Raw genomic sequence first — 18,922 nt, forward strand, 5'->3', positions numbered from 1 at the left:
ATGCAAATCAACAAAGTTTTACCTTTGAAAAATGCCATTTATTTCCATAAACTACTCCCGAAATGTTTCATACCTAAATTTATCAAACTGTGTCCCACCAGTAAAAATGGCCTTGTGAGTTGATTCCTCCACTTTTTCCACTTTGAAAGCATCAAGATGGATGACAAAAAATACAATGATCCAATTTAGATCATCTCCCACCACCACGATTTCATTTGTATGTTGGGAAACAAACCTAATAAAATGAGGCATTGTGGTGGCATCATACGTAAGGCAAACATATATCTTGAGTTGGGAAACATGTGACTAATTGGCCATGTTGAAGCCATTTTATTGTATATACACTTAGGTGCGAGACTTAATATGTGGGTTGGTCAAGTTGACGCAAATTTTGGGAAAGACTGATGTCCATATTGGACCATTGTGTAGAGGGGCCTCAAATCTAGCTATAAGTGCTTCTTTGAAACTTAAAGGTCTTAAATCAGTAATACAATATAGGCTATAAATATTTAGGCCATGTATAACAAGAGGGTTGATTCCATAATTGAATTAGTCCAAGATGGACGTATTCGTCTCCTTTCTTGAGACCGAATTCAATATTTACATATTTAAGCAATGGGTCTTGGTAGGTTTGCTTCTGCAAAGAGACATGTATAATAGATGAGGTATATCAGACTCTTTGGAGAGCTTTGAGATTAATGAGCTTGGTTTCATAGACTTAAAACATAGGAACTCTAGGTATATGCCAATTAGGGACATGACTCGATTCATTTATATCCACAGCAAGATTATCATAAGTATTTTTAGAATTGATTGCCTCATTGTATCTTTGATTTGATGCGATAATAATAGAATGAGAAAGTTACTGCAAAACCAAGAAGTTCAAAGGAAAATACCCGACGTATAATATGGAATTACTAGGATAGCTCTTAAAATGGCTCTATATTGACCTTCAATTAAGCAATAGAGTCCCCAACAAATGTGCCACTTGTTTTCAAACCCGACTCTTCAAATCTTAACTCCTTAACTTTCTAGATCAAATCAACAACATGGCTCTGATACCACTTTAAGAATGTAGGATCACTTATATGAGGAAGCAACATCACTTACATGCACATAAAACATAATCCTGAATGAAGCATGGTGGACCACTATTCTACTTTGTACATAAAATTTAATTGTATTGTAATGTAGTTGTCAGGATATAGTCTCCATATGGCCAAGCCTTTGAGGGATGCAATACCTAGTGGTTGTCTCCACTAGCCTAGATTTGTAGGAATAATTGAGTCCAAACTCGCATGCTTTTGTTTGTACTGTAAAGTAGTTATGTGTGTGTATGTGTGTGCCATTATCAATTCCATATTGAGTATGGAAGTAATTGCACAACTCCTCACACTAAGCAACACATTATTGAATTGCTTATCAATAGAAAGAAAAATACATGTACTTTTTTGGGTAAATTAAATACTTTTATTAGCTAGAAACAATTACATGTTATCTAGCCTATTGTATGCCTTAGTTTGCCACTGGGGAGTATGGACCATTAGAAAAATAGGAGGTCTCTTGTCCAAAAACGGAATATATAACACACAGTCTAAAAAATTAAGCAGGACCATCGCTTATCAACCTAAATGTCTGCAGTCAAAACTAGCTAGAAACTACCAACAAAACAAAGATTAACAACCTTCATAGGCAGAGACGAGCTAAGAAACCATATACATAAAAGAAAACTCAATCATTCAAAGAATTAAGAGAAGTTGGAGACAACCACTTGAATAGGCACTGAGTCCATGAGATTGTCAGGAGGATTAGCTCCTTTTCCACACATGAAATTGTATTTATCCTAACCAGGCACTGTTCCATTTCTTGAAATGCAACTGGAGCTTGTCCATCATAAATAAATTTTCATCTTTTTTGTGTCATTCCTTTCAAAGAGGAATTTACCCAAGAGTGACTTAAGTTGTTGATAGAGGTCAATCATGTGTTAATTTTGGTTTAGACGACCTCTCTTATGACCAGTGTCAGGCACCTAATTAGCCATGATCATAATTACCTCAGAGTTAGAGTGATAGTTAAAGTCTGTGATAATTCCCCCCTTCACCTCCCTTAACTCCTACTTAATTTTGGGATTTGTTTGCATGCAAAAAAGGTGAACAGAGGGCTAATATCTAGCTCTTGCACACACGACCCCTGTTTGAGCCCTTTCCACTTGCACCATGGTGAGACCCGGACTATTGCCTTGGTATTGTGTTTGGTGATCAATGTTGAGTTGAAACTACCCATGTACGTAACCACTCATTAGAATAGAAATTCAAACCAATTATTGGAGACAACCATTACTTGGATTTGTGTCGACCAATTACTAGAGACAACCAATGCCAATATGTAGGCATGGATAGATTACTGGAGATAACCAAAAACCGAAGCCACTTCAAATGTCTCCGACATGCAATGAATGTTATGTCTCTTCCTCACTCAGACCCTCTAATTGCAAGATGAGAAAAAGTAAACCAGAATTGAAAGCCAATGAAGGGTTCAAGGACATAGGCTAAAAGGGTACATTATTCCCCCTAAAAATGTGTTGAGCAAATAACACCAAGAAACCAACTTACCAACAAAGAGGCAAGCTTCCCAAGTCATGCCAAAGAAAATCAGGGGAGAAAATGACTTGCTAGGGTAAAAAACCTATGAACTCCATATTGAGAATGGAGGGAACTACACAACTCCTCATACTAAGCACCACATGAATAAATTGTTTATCAATAAAAAGAAATTGAGTTATATTTTTTTTGGTAAATTAAAGACTTTTATTAGCTGGAAATAGTTACTTGTTATCTAACCTCCTATATGCCTTGTTCTGCCACTAGGGAAACCAGACCATTGGCAAAATAGGAGGGCTATTGTCCAAAAAATAAATATATAACATATAGTCTAAAGAATGAAGCAAGACCATGGCTTATCATCTTAAACGTATGCAATAAAAACTAGCTAGAAACTACTGACAAAACAAATAGTAACAACCTTCATAGGCAGCGGTTAGATAAGAAACTAGATACATAAAAAAACCCCAATCATTTAGAGAATAAAGAGGAGGTGGAGACAACCACTTGAATAGGCACCGGGTCCATGAAATGTTAGGAGGAGTAAGTCCTTTTCCACACATGATAATTGTCTTTATCCTAACTAGGTGCTTGTCCATTACCCTATACTACAATTAGAGTTGATCCATCATCAATAAAATTTCATCTTCCGTGTTATTCCTTTTTAGGAACAATATACCCAAGAGTGTCTTAAGTTGCTAATAAAGGTCAATTATGTGTTAATATTGGTTTAGATGATCTCTCTTATGGCCAATGTCGGGCACCCAGTCATCCACGATCACAATTACTTGAGAGTTAGAGTGATAATCATAGTATGTGATAATTCCCTCCTTCACCTCTCTTAACTCCTACTGAATGTTGGGAGTTGTTTGCATGCAATAGAAGTGAGTGGAGGACTGAGCTCTAGCCCTTGCACACACACCCTTGTGCAAGCTCCTTCCACTTGCACCACGTGTGTGACATGCCCTGTTACCTTGGCATCGTGTCTAGTGATTGATGTTGAGTTGAAACTGCCCATGTCCGAAACCACTAACTAGAAAAGAAATTCAAATCAATTACTGGAGACAATCAATGCCTAGAGCTGTGTCGACCAATTATTAGATATAACCAATACTAATATGTAGGCATGGACTAATTACTGGAGACAACCAAACCTGAAGTTGCTTCAAATCTCTTCGATATGCAATGAAAGTTGCGTCTCTTCCTCACTCAGACCCTCTAATTGTAAGACGAGAAAAAGTAAACTAGAATTGAAAACCAATTAAGGGTGCAAGGACATAGGCTAGAAGGGCATGGTCCTTCCCCTAGAAATGTGCTGAGCAAAGCACACCAAACAACCAACTCACCAACAAAGAGGTAAGCTTCCCAAGCTACGCCAAAGGAAATCAGGGGAGAAAATGACTTTCCAGGGTCGAAAACATATTAACATAACCAAATTGAAATACGTAAAGTGCCATCATGAACCAAACACGAAAGAATATTGGGAAACTTCTTGAATCCAAAATCCAATCTAGAGAATCAAATTTTGCATGCGAGAAATGACCAACCTGTTTGAGAATTCATTGTTGTTTGAATGATTGGCATGCCAAGTTTACTCCACATTGCAACCATGAGGGATGGTGGTGATCACATCGCCCTCAATTAATACTTGAGGTGATGGTGGCTACGCCACCATCACCTCCTCCTACATCCCTCATCACCCCCCATACATGGTTTATTTTTTAGTTACATTTGCTTCAAATAATGAAAGATGGAAATTTCTTATATTTAGAACATTTCAGTAAACAATGAGTATTAAAAAATTTCGACTTCATACCAAGTACTAAAAGAATTACACATCTCCTTCTAATTGAGAAATTGAAAACAATTCATACACATATATATTTATACTCACATTCTATTCAATTTTTTAAATATTTGTCATATTATTCTTCTTCTTGACGTTTTAAATTAGCAAAACTATATTGATCTCAAAACACTTCTTTTGATATTTTTTAAATATAAAATAAAATATGAAAATTTTTGAACAATCTCTTAGCTTTTCAAAATCAAATAAACTATATCAATTTTAATAAACATTAATTATCATTATTATAAAATTAATTTATTAAAAAAATGTATTATTATTTTAAACATTACATTAAAAAAATTCCATTTTATACATTTCCCATGGCTTAACTTATATAAAACACATTAGAAAACCCAATAAAAGAAGAAAGAAGAAACAATTAAAACCCAACATTTCAAACTTGGAAAGAAACCACCATCCAACGCACTAACGATGGGCCCATGTCAACTATCAAAAACAACTTCAATACTAAACTATTCTGGTGTTAATCTAGTCGATTACGTCAACTGACGCCAGCACATAAAACCCAATTCTCCGTCAATCAACGTACGTCAATCCTTAAGCCACCGGGATAGCAAATAGGACCCAAACAGCCATCGGAAGCGTCGCAGATCTGTAAAAACCCTGCCATCTGGTGTCCCAATTTTTTCAAATCCATTTACAGATCTGTGCACCCACATCCATATTTGGCCTCTTTGGATCAATTTCATGGCTGGAAATCGACATTATTAACGACCCGAAAAAATTAAAACATAAATTTTTTAAAATGTACATGTCGTATGGATGGCCTCAGGTTCTCCCCCTGGAGTCAGGCATCTGGCCAGCTCCACAGCATATTCTTCACCTCAAATAATCAATGGCTTCCTGCTGGTCGTATCTCCTTCACATCTCGAAATATGGAGCTCGGGTCAGGTATTTTTTTCATCGTATGGTCTTAATTTGAGTTTTTGATTATTGGATATCTGATAATTTTGAGTAATTTTGAACTTTTTCAGCATAGAGTAAGGCTGGGGAAGTATTTGAGAGATCCGGGATCGATCCAGGAGGAGGGTCAGAATTTGCAGGCCATATGGAGCTCTGATGCCAAGACCATTGCGGTCATTGTAAGTGAAATTAAGCTAATTGAATTGTTTGAATGTTTAGTGAAGCTGTATTAGTCCAAATTATGCACGTGACATATGTTTAGCGAGCTGGCAGCCTTTCTGGTTAAAGCCCAACTAGAATCGCAGACTGAAAGACCCTAGTGTAGTTAACTAGAATTTTAGCAAGTTAGAGACAAGATAATTAAAGTTGGTGCAAAGGGCAAATGTAAAAGCTATGGTCGATGTTATTGTTGGCGTTTGAATGATATAATTGAGGTAATGCACCTGTTTAAATATGATCTTTGAAGTACATTTGCCAAATTGCAACAGAGTGTCATCCCGCGCTTGAACCTGTGTTCGGTGGATTAAGGTACTCTGCGTTCTATTTTATGGCTGTACTCTTTTCTGCTTACACTTTTAGTGAATAGCTTAGTTAGGCACTTTCCTTTCACCTTGTATTGTTTTTAGCGTTGACATAAGAGCGTAGTATTGACATAAGAGCATAGTATTTAAAACCGGAACCGGGGACCGACCCGCTCAACCTATCACACCGGTTTTTGAACTGAAACAGGAAAAACCAGACTTGTCAGATCTCAATGGATCAGTCTTTAAAAAAATACATGAAATAATTAATTTTTAATGAAAAAAACTATGTTTAAGATTTAAAACCATGATTCAAAACCAATAGAGACAAAATATCCAAAGTTTACTCATCTATATACCATGTAAAGTTGAATATGTCAAAATGACACCAAGTGTAATCCATATCAGCAACAAAATACATAGTCAATGAGGCTCTAAATGGCCTCTTGAGCCCAAAAACAATGCTACAAGCTACGGGTCCACTAGCCTACTACAAGTCTACATATCAATGATCAACATGATCACTCCTCATCATGATCAAACTCATTACCAGTACTAAAGATGAGATCATCAATGGGAGCTACATAAACAAACATCATCTGGCTCAGAAGCTTGACGACTCCTCAGGTTCTTGTGCAACCTCATTAGTAGTAGAAGCAACAAAACTAGACATAAAAACTACAAATCATTGATCAGCATGACCACTCATCAAAATCATCATTGATTCAACACTACTAGAAATGGGATCATCAACAAGAACTACATAAACATCATCTATCTCAAAGTCTTCAGACTTGGATTGCTCAACCTTATAATACGGTAGAAATTGCAAAGGTTTAATATGCCTAACCAATGATTTTGGTTTGAGTGACAGGTTCATCTCCTCAACCTTATAAAATGGTAGAAAAAACTTAACATGCCTAATCAATTATTTTCCTTGGAGTGAAGGGTACATTTTTGTTAAGGCCATGGTAGAGGAGTTCAACCATCAATACCGCCAACATCAATGAAGTTCGTCAATGAATGCCACCAACATCAATGTACTTAAAGGGCTTCATGCTCTCGATTAAATGCCAATCTCATACCCTCTTGCATCACAAAATCAAATGGAAACATTGCAATCCCCCAAATACTGAAATCCTATAAACCATCAAGTTTTCGGGATTTTGAGCAAGATCTAAAATTCTATTTTCTCCATATGAAATCCAATGAGGTTGAAAGTTGAAACCACTCTCAAACATCCCAAGTCATTTCATGGTAATGTTAAATTATTTTTAAGAGTTTAACATTACCGTTGATTGACAACATTGCTAGGGTTGAGTTAGGTTTTTTGTTTAGGTTTAGCCTTTAGGGTTTAGGAGGGGGAGGGTTCGCTTTATGGCGAAGGGGGCTTGTTTTAGAAGGAAAACCACCCGGGTGTTATGAACAAACTCCAAAATCATTTGAGAAACTGCCATTGATGGTCCCGGCTCCCGGACTCCTTCACAAATGTGACATCTAACCGTGCTGGTAATGACCCGACCTGTTTGGTACCAAACTGGCTGGTTTATGACCAGTTTGGTACCTAACCGAGGTCTGCCCAGGCTCGAACCGGGTTCATTGGCCGGGTTGACCCCTGAGCCTAATGAACCATCCGGTTTGACCGGTTAGTGGTTAGACCCAGCCGGTTTTGAATACTATGCATAAGAGTTTCTTTCACACTCCCACATTGTGTCTGCACTGGGTGTACCTTTATTCCCATTAACCTACTTTTGTTGTCATTTGTTGGACATCAACAAAATTAAACATCTTATCTACATCCATGACGTGATCTAACATGTCTATAATTCAGTCTTTGTAGTTCAGGTGAGAGCCTTCTGCTTTTGTGTGCCTGCAGTCACCAAGATTGCCATGAGCAAATTTGTAAATGGATGGGCTGCGATGATAAACAAATTCACAAGTCATGGCGGAATGTGGGTGTCTAATAAACACAGAGTTATGTTTGAGCCCCAGCCTTGGCTAGCTCAAAAAGCCTTCTACTTTTATACATGGAACAACTAGCAGAAGGCTATAATTTATTATTTAATTCACGTATCTTCTGGGCATAATGAAAGTGCAAATGTCAACAACAGTGGAATCTGTTTTTTTGAGCGATAGGATGGAGATGTGGGAAGGCCCAAAAAGAGAGAACCGCTTGTGTTGAAAGCTTCTCAAAAGACTTATGAACAACTTTTGACCCTATGATTTTATGTTGAGTTTATGAGAGTCTTCTGCCTTTTTGACTGTTGGATCTGATATTTATATATTAATCCAGTCTTTTGTAATCTACATGAAAGTTTTCCTTGTTAGCAGTTATCTGAGCTCTTGGACAGTATAGTTTAGATTTTGTACAATTCAATGACAAAACAAGGGTAACCGTTAGTTCATTTGTTCATTAGGCAGGGTGCTGTTAGTTTCCAGAGGGTGTTTTCACATACTCTGAAGTTGATATGTCCTCACGGATTGTTGAAATATAAAGCCTTTTGTTTTTGTGGATGATTGTGAAAATAATTAAGACTTAACATAGGCCACAGTCGATAGTCCAGTATTGCAGAAATTGTTGACTGATTGTCACGTCAAATGGAAAATGATCACTTTCCTGAAAAAATCACCATAAAATTGTACAATTTGTTTTCACCAATTTTTGGCAAAAACTCATGCTGCTGGTTTAGTGCTCAGTTTTTTGAAAAGATCACTGATTGGGTGTCACTTTCAGAAATAAAACAGAGATAGTCTTATCTTTTTAATTTTTGGAATAGTGAGATTTTATGCCCTTTTTTCTTGTTTAAGAATTGATTTGTAGATTGCCATGGATGTTCCACTGGAACAGTTTGTTGCAACAGATCTGATAAAATACTGAAATATTTACTGTGAAGGTTAATTTCATTCACTTCCCAAATCCTTTAATTACTTGTTTTCTGCTTAAATGTATGAAATAGCTGAAAAGTGAAATGTGAACAATAGAGAATAAAAAAACTTACACAACGTCTACAAAATCCAGCTATAGGGGAAAATCCATTATGGAAACCCATTATGGGTGAAAATCCATTATGGAAACCCATTATGGGTGAAAATCCAGCTAGAAGGTGAGGTTGCTTTGCTCTCTCTTACCTAGTATTGCAAGTACAAAGAAAGAGGTACTCTGTGGAGTTACCTAAGACATTGTGGCATGTCAGGCTGCTATTGAATCTTATCCCTGACTGTTTTGCTCTTTAACTTCACTCCTAGTTGGTTTGCTCAATTATGGAACAAATACAATGCCACTGAATGGAACCCCATCTCCTACTAGCAGCATGGTATAATGTCTGATAGCCTTCTAGGGGTATGCTTTTACTTCCTCAACCCTCAACGTGATAAGGTTTTAATTTCTGCAAGAATCTTCTTGAAAGTCCTCATGTAGTTAACTCCACATGTGTGAGTAATGGGGGTTGATGTGCATCCACTTGTAGCATGGCGGTTAACTTTTGGGAGGCATAACTTTTGCACATGAACTTCAGTTGAGGTGATTTTCATACTGTTGGTGTAGAAAAAATTGCAATCTGGTAGCCCTTCCTAGTTCAAGATTTTAGCATATGTGTTTAATGCCCTCACCCGAACAGTTAGCTGAAACAAAACATTTAATGCTAAGTCATTTGAAACATTAAAAAACTACTTCTACTACACTTATTTTCAGCTGATACGTAAAAATATACAACCAAGCACACTCAAACATTTTACACAGAGATTTTAGTCTAATCACCTTGGAAAAACCTACAAGGGGAATACTAGTCTTCTAAGGGGGATTTTATTGCTCTTAAGGGAATATCTGCACAGCAGAAATTCAAACAACTGATCTCCCTTTAAAGCTGTTCCAGTCTTCCTTGAAATTTGTGCCAAGGCTACAACTCTAAATCTGGAGGTTCGAATCACTGTTCCAGTCTTCCTTGAAATTTGTGCCAAGGCTACAACTCTAAATCTGGAGGTTCGAATCACTGTTCAAGTCTTCTGACACTCTGAAACATAGTCAAATCACTTCTTTGAAGTTGGCTAATATTCAGAGGTATCTCCCTTACAGATGCCTTAAACAACTGGAGCAAGTCAAGCTTGATTTCTGCCTCGATCTGCATGTATACAATCACTGACAGACTCCTAGAATTGCGGCCAAAGGTGACAGAGAGTTTACCAGAAATTAGAGCTTTAACCAGCTCTTCTCCCCCACGAAAATTGTGCCGAGAATCACTGTCAGCCTTCCTCCTAACCAGCACGAACTTTCTCTTCAGTTTTGGCCTGCAAACTACTTGAGACTTGGCCTGCAAACCGCCCCTGAAATTCTAGGACTGTGTGCTGCAAATCCTCCCGAAATTTTCGGACTGTATGCCAGACTTATCTCAGCTGGAAACTTGGGTTTAGAGCCTTCTTGCTGTGCGTTTTCCTTCCTTCAGACCTGCAACCAATGTCTTCTATCAAACTCTCCGTCTATTCTCTTCTCAATAGCACATGAGAATAATGAATGAGAGTAATTGCTTTCTTTTTCTTTTTTGTCTTTCATTAGAGAGGGAAAACCTAACCCTATTGATCAACGATTGAGATTAAATTTCAGCCCATGAGATCAATGGATGAGATCAAGCCCCCCACTTGAACCCCTTCCTTATATGGTCCCCCTCAATTAATGAGCCTTTTAGACACTTTTTAATGTTTTTGTACCATGTGCATTTTTTCTCTCATAAAGTCACTTTTAAAACATAAAAGTCACTTTGATATTAGAACATAAAGTCACTTTATAACACTAGCGACTTTAATAAATTTAAGCACATGGTACATAACCCATAAAAGGTAATTTTTCTCCATAACATTAATAAAATTCATAATGTCCCAAGACAAAATATCACTAACATGTCTTCTTAGGCCAAAAGGATTCGTCCCCTTGGCCCATCGTGTCCTTAATCGGGCAAATCGGACACAATTCGATCGGATTCTGTCCTTCTGATCGTGTCTGATTGTCTCTGATCGGGACATGAATCCCAAAATGTGGGCCTCCGCGTGGCATTAAAATGCTGATTTGGCCATTCTAATTTCAGATTCACCTCTCTTGTTTGCTGTGGGTGTGTGAGAGCAAAGAGCAAAGGGCGTGGGAGCATTTTCAAGGAGATTCAAGCAACACATAAGTGCATTTTTTTCCTATTTTTTTGCATTTTATTACAACAGTTTACATGTGCATTTCTTTTACAAATTTGTGCATTTTTTGTTTATTTTTTACAGCGTTCATGGCTCAATCAAGGGCAGCAGGGAAGGGGCAAAGGAAGGGGAAGAATGTCCCCATTGGAGATGCCCCTCTTGTCCCAATCTCATCAGGGTCTGCTGCAAGTGTTTCCTCTATTGCAAGTGGGGCTGCAACAAAAACTTCAAATGTTGAGGGAAAACATCCTCCTCAAGATAACAAATATCCCTCGTGGAAATATGTCACAAGAGAGCAAGGGCCAAGTAGCAAGGTGAAGGGAGGAGGCAATGTGAGTTGGAAATGCAGCGATTGCAACACTAATTTCACGAGCACATATTACGGTGTGAAAGCTCATTCGCTGGTTACCAAGTTGTGGAATTGTAGCTTGTACAAAGGTGCCTTTACCAAAGATGAAAGAAATGGAAAGAGAGACCAATGTTGGTATGGCAAATGTGGCTGCAAAATCTAAAACAACAAGAATGATGACCCCCTTCCATTCCTTAGGAAAAACAACAACAAATTCCCATTTGAGAGTTCTGGTGGGGGACAAACAATAAAAAGAAGGACAATTTCACTTGGTCTAATGGACAAGATTTTTTAGAAAGAGAAATGGGAAGAGCTTGATTTCATCATTGCCTTTTTTCTATCAAAACTTTATATTCTTTAATGTTGTACACTCACCTCTATTTATTGAGATGTGCCGAGCTCTAACTCAAGGGGCCCCAGCAGGGTATGTGCCTCCTGGGTCAGAGAAGTTTAGAACCACATTGTTGACGAAGGCAAAAAAAGAGGTGGAAAAAATGGTTGAACCTATTAAATCAGCATGGCCAACATCTGGGGTTAGCATTGTTTATGATGAATGAATAGATCCAGCACACACCCACTCATCAACTTCATGGTGTCTTCCTTTAATGGTCTAGTTTTCTTGAAATCAGTGGATGCACTTGGACAATACAAGGATGCACAATATATGGGTGAGTTGTTTATTAAAGTTATTGAAGATATAGGTGTTGATTCTTGTGTGCAAATCATTACAAATAATGTACCTGTTTGCAAGGCCGTTGGCATGATTGTGGAAGCTAAATATCCACAAGTGTTTTGGACACCTTGCATTGCCCATTCATTGAACGTAGCACTTAAATCTATTGCTTCTAATGTGCTTTGAATTGGAAGCATTATTGAGGATGCACGACATATCCGCAACTTTGTACAAAATCATACAATTGCCCTCACTATCTACAAGAAGTACACCAATCTATCATTGTTGAAGATTGTGGATACACGGTTTGCCTCTTCATTCATCATGTTGAAGAGATTGAGGGAGGTCAAGACTACTCTTGGGGCCATGGTTGTTTCAGAGTTTTGGTCTTTTTGGAGAAAGACAGATCAAACAACCTCTAAAAGAGTGAAGGACACAATGTTAGATGATGCCTGGTGGGAGAGGGTAGATCTACTTATTCAGATCATGGATCCTATCATTTCTTTGCTTCGATTTGCTGATACAGACCAACCCATCCTAGGAGAGGTTTATGAGGGATGGGATTCCATGACTGAGTCTGTGAGGAGCATTATTTTACAGAGTGAGTGCCCCGAGTATGAGACATCATCAGATTCCTTCTTCACCATCATACAGGATATTCTTGTCAGCAGATGGGACAAGAATTGCACACCTTTACATTGTTTGGCTCACTCATTGAACCCAAAATACTACAATCATGAGTGGCTGAATGGTGGACCTTCCCACAGATTCCCTCCTCACATGGATGGTGAAATCTCATAGGGGAGGAAAGATGCACTTAGGCAGAATTTTCAGGATAGAGCATCCCTTGATGAGGTGCAGGATGCTTTTGCAGAGTTTTCCACTGGCACTGGTCGATTTGCAGGATATGATCTGATTAGAGATAGGGGGGCTAAGAAGCCCTATTCTTGGTGGGTAACTCATGAGGCAACAAAATCTCCTCTACAATAGTTAGCCATGAGGTTTCTCTATCAGGTGACTTCATCGGTTCATCCTCTTGTTGCGAGAGGAATTGGAGCACATATGGGAATTTATATAGTGTCAAGAAGAGCAGGCTTGAGCAACCTAGGGCAGAGATAATCGTGTATGTGCACACCAACCTTCACCTTATTTATAGGTAGAGGGATGAGTGGTTGAAGGGAAAGACAAAGATGTGGGATGTCTTTCCTGATGATATGGGTCTGGACAACAGTGTTGAGTTAGCATTGGCCAATTTGGATCTCAATGATCCAGTGCTAGACCCTGTCACATTTGATGATGGTGATACTATAGAGGGGTCATCCTCTACACCAACAGATGCAGAGATGACTTTGGATACAGGGGAGGAGGATGCATCAGAGGAGAGCAGTGGTGACCATGATAATGAGTACAGTGATGTTGATTTTGATGATGAGTATTGATGACTCACGAGCTACCTACTGCCTTGAGGCTTGTAGACTTGTAGTTGTTTTGTATTTGCTATTTCTATTTGCCATTGACATTGCACTACCAATGTAACACATTTTGATTTCGATGACTTAATGAGAAAACTACAATATCTTACTATCTTGTATTTCTCCTATTGGATCATTGATGAATTGAATATGTATTATGACTTATCATTTATGTCTGATCCGGATCTTGAGGGGAGGCCCCCAAGATTTAAAAGATTGAAATGGATCTTGGGAGGAGAGACCCCTAAGATCTGAAAGATTGCATTTCCAGAAGAAAAATAGGAGAATGCCCAATAAACAAAACCACAAAGAAACTTTTATTTAAAATAGTAATGAAAATAAACCAGCTAGGGCGATGGTAGCTTATCTCTGAGAAGAGATGTGGCGGCTACATGCCTCTGAACTGTAAAGGCTACATTGTGGCGGACCATCTGTCCTTTTACAAAATGTGACTTGTTACTTATAGTATTTTTCAGTTACAATACCACGGGTCAATTCCATGGGTGAATGAATACCATGGTTAGATTTTACAATACCACGGGCGGACGCCATTTACAATACCATGGGTAAATTCCATGGGTTGATGAATAATATGGGTGGATGAGTACCATCGGTGGATTTAACAATACCACGGGCAGATGCCATTTACAATACCATGGGTAAATTCCATGGGTTGATGAATAATATGGGTGGATGACTACCATGGGTTGATGCCATTTTCCATTTGGATCATTCCTCCCTCCTTAAGAAGCAATGGTCCCCATTGCGTAAAGTTCCCTCTGGCGAAGCCTTTGGTGGAATATGAAGAGCCACTGAAGATAAGGGTTTTATGTGGTTAACCCAAAACCCTGATAAACGAAGATCCGAGGATGGAGAGACCCTGTAATTCTTGTGTCCAACTGTGATTCTGACAGTGTGCGACCTAGCAAATGGACTTCGATGACAAGGATTTTATGCGGTTAACCCATAACCATGATGTTGGTTGCTGATGAAGTAGCAGGTGCGCCTGCGGTGGGAGGGCACGTCTCCAAATAACCCAAGCCGAATGCTGCTATGTTGAAATTGATGAATGTGAAGCAGGTGCCTACTAAAGTGGGGTGGGAGGGCACGTCTCCAATGGAAACCCACTCCGAATGCTGCTCCAGAATTAAAATGGACATAACTCGGCCAATATAACTTAGAATATTTATTATAACCTGTTTTTGGAAGCAGAATGATCATTTTGCATCTTCCCATGAGTTGGAAATCCTTATCTGGACACTCTGAGATCTCAGATTCGCGCTGCAACAGTTCCGCCGTCACAAATTTTTTGATAAAATAGCTGATTTTAAATCAGTGATATCTCCCACATCCGAACTTCGATTCGACCCATTTTTTTTGTGAAATTAGGTGATTTTTCGAGAGGAATCCAGATCTGGTATTTGTTTCTGTAAATTTTGTACCAAATGTTTCAGATCTGATCTGCAAAGTCGCCGCCCAAAAAAAAATCCTGCAAAAAATGAAAAAAAAAATTCTTCCTGCTTGACCCAAGAAAGTGCTCTGTGGAGGTTGTAGCACATGCCTGAAGTTTGTTGAATATTGTTGCACAATTTGAAACTGAAATATGCATCAAACCCTCGTTCCCATGGAATCATAACCTGCTCTGATACCACTGATCCGGATCTTGGGGGAAAGACCCCCAAGATCTGAAAAAAAATTGAAATGCCATAAGAAAAAGAGGAGAATGCCCAATAAACAAAACCACAAAGAAACTTTTATTTAAAATAGTAATGAAAATAAACTAGCTAGGGCGATGGTAGCTTATTTCTGAGAAGAGATGTGGCGGCTACATGCCTCTGAACTGTAAAGGCTACATTGTGGCGGACCATCTGTCCTTTTACAAAATGTGACTTGTTATTTATAGTATTTTTCAGTAACAATACCACGAGTCAATTCCATGGGTGAATGAATACCATGGTTGGATTTTACAATACCACGGGCGGATGCCATTTACAATATCATGGGTAAATTCCATGGGTTGATGAATAATATGGGTGGATGAGTACCATCAGTGGATTTTACAATACCACGGGCGGATGCCATTTACAATACCATGGGTAAATTCCATGGGTTGATGAATAATATGGGTGGATGAGTACCATGGGTTGATGCCATTTTCCATTTGGATCAATGTCACAATTGTGTTTGTATGCATAATGTTACTTTGTAAAACTTACAGCTAGATGAAGATCTATGTTTGAATCAATGAATTTGTGTCATGAATGAGAATTTGTGTAAGATATGATGATCCAATCTGGATCCTACCTCCCCATTTAGAGGGACTTTTGGTCCTTAAAAGCTTTATTGAATGAGGTGAGGGAAACTTCCCTCTGCCTTCTCCTTGGAGTACCATTTTGCTTTGCTTAGAAGTTGTCTTTTCAACCCAATCTTCCAGAGGTCATGTTGCCCCTATCTTTTAGTTCTGGACTTCTTCTGCAAATCATGTCTTCTGCCAATTTCGCCTAAGCATTTGGTGCTAAGGCTTGCTAAGTCCTCTATAGTAAGTAGGACCTACTTCTCCTCCGATCCAACATGGAAGGCTCATAGAGTTTCAAATTCTCCACATTCACTACTGAGTAAACACACATGTATGAGGGTAGATTTAGTCTATAGGCGTTAGCTCCTACCTTTTCCAATTTCTAAAAAGGACCATAATACAAAGCCTTGATCTTCTTACCAAGACCATATAATCTTTCCTTTTTCAGTTGTAAGCAAGCTCTATCCCCAACTTTAAATGAATTCTTTGTTCTGTGTTGCTCATATTTGGCTTTATATTTCTCTCGTGACCTCTTCAGTGTCTCCTAGACTTGCAAATGGATGTGCCTAATCTTCTCAACAATATTTTTTTGCTCTTAATACATTTGCTTTGATGTCCTACCTCACTCCTTACTGTCCATGTACAACATCAAAGGGTTGAAGGTTGAAAATATCCAAAGCAAGTTTCAAAAGGTGACTTACTAGTAGAAGTGTGGACTACTTTGTTGTAAGAGTGCTATATATAAATTAGGTTTTCATCTCAGGTCTTTGAATGCTTTTTATTAGAACCTGTTGTAGCGACTACAACCACCCTCCAAAATTTTGGCCTGCACCCAATTTCGGAGCCTCCCTTGAGAGTTTCACTTGATGACTGCACATAATCGGGTTCACCTTGTGAGCTCGTGTGGGTCTTTGCACCCATGTTGCTTGATCATTTCACCCCAAGTCATGCTTGCGACCATGTTCTGGTTATACTCAAAATCTTCGCTTCGTGTGTACTTGTTGTGTTCACTATGAAAACATTTGTCACACTCACACACGAAGTCAAATTCACTGTCGCGCAAGCGTCGTCACGGTCAACCAACGATCAATCACAAGTGTCGCGCTTGTCGCTTACACCGTCAGTCAGTCATGTTGAGTATGTGTGTCTGGATGGTTTGAGTCGTCTCGTCATTAAGGCATGGAAGTGTGTGTTTGCAAGATCACGTATGCATCTTTCGCTTGTTTACACACTTAGTCGCTTTGTTGAAGTTCTGACGACAGGATTCCCCTCTGATAGCTGGACCATCACCCCGCCATCGACTCGATTGATTGTCACCCAAAATAACGCATAAGCACCAAGCAAGCCATTTCAAGCTGCGCTGCCCACAAGCAAATCGATCAACCTTCTTGCTGGTCAATTGGAGAGTTCGACCCGGTAGCCACCCCGGGACTGACTCCCCTCAAAATTGCGCAGAAGCTGCAGACCTTGCCCGCTCTGCTGACTGAGAAAGTTGCGCAAACAGGCTGGACAGACACCAAGTGCCCGTCCCTGTCTCCCTCAGAAAATTGCGCAGTTTTTCCAGCCAACCCTCCCGACAATGGACCGGCTGTGCTCACCAAGAAAATTGCGTAGTTTTCATGAGCAAGTCCTCTGCTGCCCAGCAGTCCGCTCAACTCAGAAATTGCGCAGAGGTGACTAGCAGGCCAGCCTCCCAGCTTCAACGCAGTTTTTCCTGCCAACTGCTCCTGGCAGCTGACTGACAGTTCCCCTCAGGAATTGCGCAGTTTTTGTTGCCAAGCTCCAGTAGCTGACTGCTGGTTCCCTCCAGGAATTGCGCAGTTTTTGCTGCCAAGCTCCAGTAGCTGACTGCTAGTTCCCTCTAGGAATTGTGCAGTTTTTGCTGCCAAGCTCCCGACAGTTGACTGCCAGTTCCCCTCAGGAATTGCGCAGTTTTTGCTGCCAGTGACCCAGCAGCTGATTGCCAGTTCCCCTAAGGAATTGCGCAGTTTTTGCTGCCAAGCTATTAAAAAATTTACTGGTTTCTCTATGCATGTATAATACCATCCAATGTTCTTCACTCACCTTATTGGCATGGAATGGTCTCCTCCATTAATGATGCCCCTAAAGGATACAAGAGCCCCGGGTATGACAAGGCTAGAACCATGGGACTTGATCATGAAAGAGCAAAAATATCACATGCTTTGGGTAAAATGACAAGTTTTTGGAACGACCATGGGGTATCCATTGTATTTGATGGTTAGACAAATGTAAAAGGCAAGCCATTGATAAGTGTTCTTGCTGTGTCTACTAGTGGTGCAGTCTTCTTTTCAGCATATGATTGTTCAGAAAAGTTGAAGACTGCCACCAACATTGCAGAACCATTACTTCAAACAATTGAAAGAATTGGGCCATACAATGTCATCCAAGTCAGCACTAATAATGTTTCTAATTGTAAGGCAGCGGGAGCAATTATTGAGGATAAATACCCCAACATATTTTGGCATGGGTGTTTGGTTCACATAATGAACTTTTTGATGCATGATATTATTAAGAACAAACACCCCCAATACAAATGGATTGGTGATTTGTACAAGAGAGGCAAGAGAATGATAAAATTTATTATCAACCATAGCAATACCCATGTGATTTTACACAGTCACTCAAGTTTGGAGTTGTTGAAGATTAAGAAGACTAGATTTGCTAGCTATTACCTCACCTTTAGGCGCCTTTTGAAAGTAAGAGATTCATTGGCTAGCATGATATCAAGTCAACACTGGCAGGTATTAAAGGACAGGGCTGCAACTGCAGTTGACAAACAAGGTTTTGAAGAGGTGGAGACCACCGCTCTTGATGGTCTATTTTGGGCACATGTGATGGAAGTTTTGCAATTCACCAAGCCCATTTATAACATGATTCATTTTGCAGATACAAATCAACTAGGGATTGGGAAGGTGTATGAGCAGATGGATAACATGTTGGGGCAAATAAAAGATATTGTTAAGGAAAAAGATCCCAACTTGTATGATATTATTCACAAATTTGTGTGCATAGTGGAATAAACTTAATGTTCCACTACATTCCTTG

The 18,922-nt window shown here is 39.2% G+C and overlaps 1 protein-coding gene across 1 annotated transcript in view; it reads left to right on the forward strand.

Moving 5' to 3' along the window:
• Positions 1 to 5,011: 5,011 nt before the first annotated feature.
• The window catches only part of LOC149254455 (uncharacterized), a 352,448-nt gene continuing 338,537 nt past the window's right edge, over positions 5,012 to 18,922 (forward strand). The window contains 3 exon segments of the mRNA XM_089460161.1: positions 5,012 to 5,297; positions 5,300 to 5,361; positions 5,445 to 5,552. Coding sequence (XP_089316287.1) covers positions 5,216 to 5,297; positions 5,300 to 5,361; positions 5,445 to 5,552 — 252 coding nt within the window. The 5' untranslated portion in view covers positions 5,012 to 5,215.

Source organism: Pinus tabuliformis, chromosome 7 (assembly GCF_031772625.1).
Source record: "Pinus tabuliformis cultivar Carrire ecotype Pingquan chromosome 7, CPIR1, whole genome shotgun sequence".
NCBI classification, from domain to species: Eukaryota; Viridiplantae; Streptophyta; class Pinopsida; order Pinales; family Pinaceae; genus Pinus; species Pinus tabuliformis.